Here is a 6,828-nt window from a genome sequence, read left to right on the forward strand (position 1 = left end):
GACATGAGATGATTTATGATGTTGAGGTCTTTGTCGGTGAGTATTATGATGTCAAGTTCTTTGCCAGCGAGTGTTGTGATCCTGAGGTCATTTCCATCAAGTGTTTATAAAGCCGATGAAAATGATTTCGGCTAGTGATTTGACATAAAAGTCGATGGAAAATGGTTTCGGCTAGTCATTTGACATAAAGTCAATGAAAAATAGTTCTGCTTAGTGATTTAATATAAAGTCGATGGAAAATGGTTCCGGTTAGTGATATTGTGCCGATGAGAAATAGTTCCGGCAAGAGATTGATTATTGTGAGTTGATGCATTTGATGTTTATGTGTGACTTTCTTGCTAATTTTGTGATTTATGTACTTGTTGCGTATGACTGAACTACTTGACTTTGAGAATGACTTATTTGATTCGTTTGATTGTTGAATTGTAAAGATTGAACTGTGAATATTGAGCCAAAAGAGTTGTTTATTATAGAATTATTAGGTTTGGCTGATTTCTGTGCAGGTTGTAGTTTGAGGAGTTCCATTGGAGTTCAAGGGGTACTCGATTTCTAGCTAGGTGCCTTGTTTATTAGGTTGTTTGTTGGGTACCGTATTGTTGATAATCACCCCTTACTTTTACACTTATGTAGGTTCTGAGCTCGGACTAGTGTAATCTTATTCTTCTCCTCTTAACATTGGAAGCTCGTTGACGGACTTATGAGGTAGTTGCTTGTCATCTCGGCGGACCCTCTTTTCCTTTTATCATGTTTTGTTCTACTTGAGAAGCAAAGACATTTAAGACTTGTATTTATATTTTGAATTATGTATTTTTATTAGTGGCTTGTACACTTGACAACCAGATTATGGGGTTTTAATAGAATGAATAATGTTTCCACCTTTGTCTTGTTCTTGCTTTATTGTTTCCGCATTTCTTTTGTTTTCATTGGGTTGAGACTGACTTATCTTGATGGAAATAGAAGGCGTTTATATATGATATTTTGCACCAAATTCACTTAATCCCTAGAATTATAACGACAGAGCAAAATGAAGAGATGACAAAGGCACCGACTATGGAGGAAGTGAAGGAGGCAGTATTCAGCCTAAATAAGGACAGTGCGTGTGGGCCAGATGGATTCTCTGGCGAATTTTCTCAGCCCTACTGGGAGATAATTAAAGGGGACATCTGGTGGATGGTAACAACTTTCTTTTGTGGTAGTGAAATTCCCAAATTTATCACACACATGAATGTGGTTCTTATTCCTAAGAAGGAGAAAGTTACTAAGTTCACAGACTTGAGACCAATCAGCCTTAGCTCATTTGCTAACAAGATTTTGTCAAAAGCGTTATATGCGAGGATAGCACCAATACTTTCTAATATCATATCTCAAAATCAGTCGAAATTTATGAAAGGAAGAAGTATTGCGGAAAATGTTCTTCTAGCTCAAGAGATTATCAGAGATATTAATAGAAGAAATGAATTTCATAATGTGGTTATGAAATTAGATATGACAAAAGCATACGATAGGGTGTCATGGATTTTCCTTACAAAAGTTATAAGGAACTTTGGATTTGATGAAAGAATTATTAATATGGTATGGAGATTAATATCAAATAATAGGTATTCAATTTTGGTCAACGGGTAGGCCTTTGGATTCTTAGAATCATTGAGAGGATTGAAGCAAGGTGATCCCCTATCTCCCACATTGTTCATCATAGCGGCGGAGGTGCTCGCGAGAAGTCTTAACAGATTGAATGATGAGGTGAATTTTAGAAGATTTGGCATGCCTAAATGGAGCAAAGATATTAATCACATGTCATATGCAGATGACACAATCTTTTTTTGTTCGGGGCATGAGAGGTCGATGAGGAAAGTGATGAAGTGTTGAAGAGATATGAATATGTATCGGGGCAACTCATTAATCTCACAAAGAGTTATATATATTTGCATGAGAATGTGCCGACTACTGTCTGTCACAAGATTAGGAGAATTAATGGTATTTCTCAAGGAGCTTTCCCATTTACATATCTTGGATGTCCTATATTCTATGGGAGGAGGAGGATAGCACACCATGAAGATCTCATAAAAAGAGTGACAAAACGTGTGATAGGATGGTAGAATAGATTGCTAACATATGGAGAGAGGTATGTTTTAATAGCTCATGGTCTACAATCAATGCCTATTTATTTATTATCAGCAACGAATCCCCCTAAAGAGGTAGTGGATCACATTCACAAGATATTAGCTAAATTCTTTTGGAGACATATAGGAGGAGTTAAAGGGAAACATTGGGTTGCATGGGATGGGATTTATTATGCTTGCCTAAGGATGAGGGTGGTTTGGGTTTTAGATCGCTCCATGATGTCTCAGATGCTTTGTTAGCTAAACTCTGGTGGATATTTAGAACTTCCACCAATTCCCTATGGAGTGAATTCATATGGAATAAATACTGTAAAAAATGGCATCATATTATGGCTCAGGGGATTCGAGCCTCGCATGTGTGGGAAAAAATGATTAAAATCAGGGAAGATGTAGAACATAATATATGGTGGCATATCAAATTGGGAGACGCGAGCTTCTGGTATGATAACTGGACAAAGCAAGGGGCATTGAATTATGTTGAAGAGGACAGAAGAGGGGAAGAGGAGATGGAAGTCAGAAGTTTCATAGTTGGAAATCAGTGGGACAAGGACAAACTATTAAACTATGTATCGGAGGAAATGACTGAGCATATTATGACCACGATATCGCCGAAAATCAGTAGTGGAGATCAGGACAAACCATGGTGGATGAGCAATGCAAATGGAGTTTTTTCTGTAAAATCGGCATGGGAAGTTATGAGGAAGAAAAGAGAAAAGAAAGAAAAATATGCTCTAATATGGATGAAAGGGATGCCTTTTAAGATCATTTTTTTTCCTATGGAGATCATGGAAAGGGAGGATTGACACTGATGATAATTTGAGGAGGATGAGAATTAATATTGTATCTCGATGCTGGTGTTGTGAAACACAATAAATAGAAACAATGTCCCACTTATTCCTAACCGCCTACATAGCCCAAAAGTTATGGAGGTACTTTGCTTCTTGTGCAGGTCTGGACATAGAAGGAAAAAATCTAATGCAGACAATCAAGTGTTGGTGGTACGCTGAAGCTCCTAGCAAACTTAGGTTTGTGTTTAGAGCCATACTAGCTTTGATATTCTGAAGTCTATGGAAAAGAAGGAATCATATTAAGCACGGAGGACAGCTGCATCTTGAAGGACTGGTGCAGCAAGTGACAAAGCAGATACAAATGTTGATAATGGGGAGAAGTGCAGAAATTAAAGTAACAGGGAAGTCTTGGTCTGAGATGGTAACAATACTAGGAACGTACAAGCCTAGACTTTATTACTACATTGTAAAATGGAAATCACTGAATGTGGGTCAGGTGAAATGTAATACCGATGGAGAAAGTAAAGGAAATCTAGGAGAGAGTGCATATGGATTTTGTTTTAGGGACAGGAATGGGGACATACTTCATGCTCAAGCTAAAGGCATAGGATTTGCTACCAATATAGAAGCTGAGGCAAGAGCAATACAAGAAGCTTTGAACGTAAGTGCTAAGAAAAGTTATCGGAATGTGGTGATTGAAACAGATTCTCTAACTTTACATAACATCATACTAAGAATTTGGAGAGTTCCATGAAAAATTGCAGATATAATGAAGGAAATGTGTCTGCAAAAGGCTAAAATCAAGCATATCTTCAGAGAGGGCAATCAGATGGCAGATTATTTAGCTATTAATCAACCAGATACACAAGAATTTAGGAGTTTCTCAGAGCTACCAGAAGCTGGTAAACGCATTATTAACATGGATAAAACACAGATTCCAGCTATCAAATTAAGAACAAAGCAAATCAGATATCAGGACAATCCAGCAACAGACATACAAACAAATAGGGGAATGGAGCAGTAAGGATATCAACATCAAAATATGCCTTCAGAAGGGAGGAAGACAAGGAAGAAGACGTACCGCTTCGTAGCGAGTACTCCAGCTGCAAAACACGGAGAAATAGAAGAGGAGGCGGCACTAGTCCAACTACCGCCGGAAGAGTGCACTTGGGAGGGGCGAAAGAGGCGGATGTTGTCAGGAGTTCTTTCCTAATTATAAACAAGGTTTGGTCTAGTTTAGGCTTCAATTTTGTACTCCATCCGTTCCATTTTATGTGGCAACATTTGACCGGGCACGGAGTTTAAGAAATAGATGAAGACTTTGAATGTTTACCAAATTGCCCTTCAAAAAATAATAATATTAAAATTTAAAAACAAAATATACGGATTCCAAATTTTTTTAAAAGTACACTCATTTTCTCTCTCCTATATATTGGTGAAGGATAAAGTCAAAAAAGATAAATGCACAGTGACTTTTCAGATTTATGTTCCTAAAATTACTCATTTTCCCTTTTCTCTATCTAAGTAGTTTAAGAAATACTCTCTTTCTCTTATGAAAAAGATCGTCCCATCTTTGCAAACCATGTTTTTTTTTGAAAATCCTCTTCTTGATTCCAATTATTTTTAGATTTGTGGCGCCAAAATCACATTAAATTTATGGCGCGAAATCATAATTTTGTTTGAATTTTTTCAACAAGTGCTATTAAGAGAGATCTTTTTTATATTTTCATGTCATTTTTTCCCTTTGTTACCTTTGAATAATTTCTCTTGCAGGACTATTGTATTGTTTTCTTTCATCTCCTTTTTTTTGTTTCTTGCTTATACTCCAGAAATGAGTATAGTTGTATTTTCGGAAGATCCAACCACTAGAAACAAGCGATTAAAATTTGAAGAACGTCAAGCCATTACAGATTGGCTTTTGAAAGAAAGCAAGGAAGGAAAACTCAAATATGGATCTTTAAAACAAGCTGGTATTTTGTTCAACAAATCAAGAAGAACTATTTTACGCATTTGAAAGCAATGTAAATCATATGTTGATAATGGTACACCGTTGGATGTGTCTTCGAAACTTGTAGGCAGAGTTGGAAGAAAACGGGTGGAAGTTGACATTAATCAAGTTAAAAAAATTCCACTTTGTCGTCGAACAAATATTCGATCTCTGGCTTTTGCGATGAACATGGCAAAATCAACTGTCTTTCGACGGATAAAAGATGGCACTATTCGAACACATACCAATTCCATTAAGCCTCAACTAACCAAACAAAATAAGAAGGTACGACTTGAATTTTGTTTTTCAATGCTTGATCAGAGTACAATTCAGACAAATCCGAAATTTGTGAATATGTTTAATTATGTTCACATTGACGAGAAATGGTTTTTTTAAGCTAAAAAGAGTGAAAGGTACTACCTACTTCCTGAAGAATATGAGCCTGATCCATATCGCTCTTGCAAAAGTAAAACTTTATTCCAAAAGTTATGTTTATGGCTGCTGTTGCTCATCCTCGATTTGATGAAAATGGAATTGAGCTATTTTCTGGAAAAATGGGTATTTTTCCATTTGTAGTTAAGGAACCAGCTAAGCGGAATAGCAAAAATCGAAAAGCAAGAACTCTCGAAACAAAACCTATTCTATCAGTAACTATAGATATCACTAGGGCTTGTTTGATTGAGAAAGTTCTTCCTGCCATTAGATCAAAATGGCCAGCTTCAGATTCAAACATTCCTATCTTTATACAACAAGATAATGCAAGACCACATATTGGTGTCAATGATTTGGAATTTGTTGAGGCTGCCCAAAAAGATGGATTCGACATTTGTCTATGTTTTCAACCACCTAACAGCCCTGATTTAAATGTGTTGGACCTTGGATTTTTTAGAGCAATCCAATCTCTTCAATATCAAAAGGCTCCTTCAAATGTTGATGAATTAGTGGAAGCGGTGGAAAGATCTTTTGATGAAATGAAGGTTGAACAACTCAACCATGTATTTCTTACTTTACAATCTTGTATGATTGAGGTGATGAAAGATAATGGAGGCAACAACTACAAAGTGCCTCATTTGAACAAAAACAGATTAGAAAGAGAAGACAATCTTCCTCTTCAACTTTGTTGTGATATTGGTATTGTCAATCATGTTTCAACTCTACTTCAACAATGATATGGATTACTAGTATGGCAAAATTTTCTTTTTTGAAATGCACTTTTGATAATTTTGCAGGAACATAGAAAATTTTAACAAATGAAAACTGAAATGATGTTTTATAAGTAGAGAAAGTACTAGTATTGTGTACATCCAAGGTGATCACCATGTAATTTTTGTACTCCTTTAATATGTGAAAGTTGAAATGATATTTTGTCAAGTATATTAGGAGCATTACTATTGTTTACAATCATGGTGACCATATGTAATTTTTGTACTTATGGCTATTAGTTATGAAAGTATAACAAAGACTACGATGGATCCAAAGTAGCATGAATTATTTATAGCATTGTCACCATTTTTTTGGGTGCCTTATTGCTAATTTAATTTTAAAAACAAATTTCATTGATATTGAATTAAAATTGTAAGTTGAGAGCAATGTTACGAAACGATTATTATTGAATTGTTCACTATCTAGTTTGAATTTGAAGTTTTTGATTTTCCTTAAATAGATTGTAATTTAAGATAATCATCAAATTCATGTTTGAATACTTTTCATTAAAATCATTACCTTACTAAGTGAAAGTCCCAAAATTTTAGTGAAAAAATAAGGAAGCAATGTAATGTAAAAATGCAAATCTTTTTTTCTTGGTGAAACATTAGAAAGAACGAAGAATAATTGTGGACAAAAAAAAAATTATACAAATTGGAAAGAGTACAAAATGCTTAGGAAAAAAAAATGGAGTAAAGAATGGTATTCTAGTCATATACAACAAAAAGCT

General features: G+C 35.3%; 1 protein-coding gene across 1 annotated transcript; it reads left to right on the plus strand.

The window, feature by feature from the left end:
* The first annotated feature begins 5,389 nt into the window (after positions 1–5,389).
* Positions 5,390–6,064, plus strand: LOC107062100 (uncharacterized). Its single transcript, XM_015312331.1, has one exon. It carries the CDS (start codon positions 5,390–5,392, stop codon positions 6,062–6,064), a length of 675 nt encoding a protein of 224 aa, XP_015167817.1.
* Positions 6,065–6,828: the final 764 nt, after the last annotated feature.

Source organism: Solanum tuberosum, unplaced genomic scaffold (genome assembly GCF_000226075.1).
Source record: "Solanum tuberosum cultivar DM 1-3 516 R44 unplaced genomic scaffold, SolTub_3.0 scf00185, whole genome shotgun sequence".
NCBI classification, from domain to species: domain Eukaryota; kingdom Viridiplantae; phylum Streptophyta; class Magnoliopsida; order Solanales; family Solanaceae; genus Solanum; species Solanum tuberosum.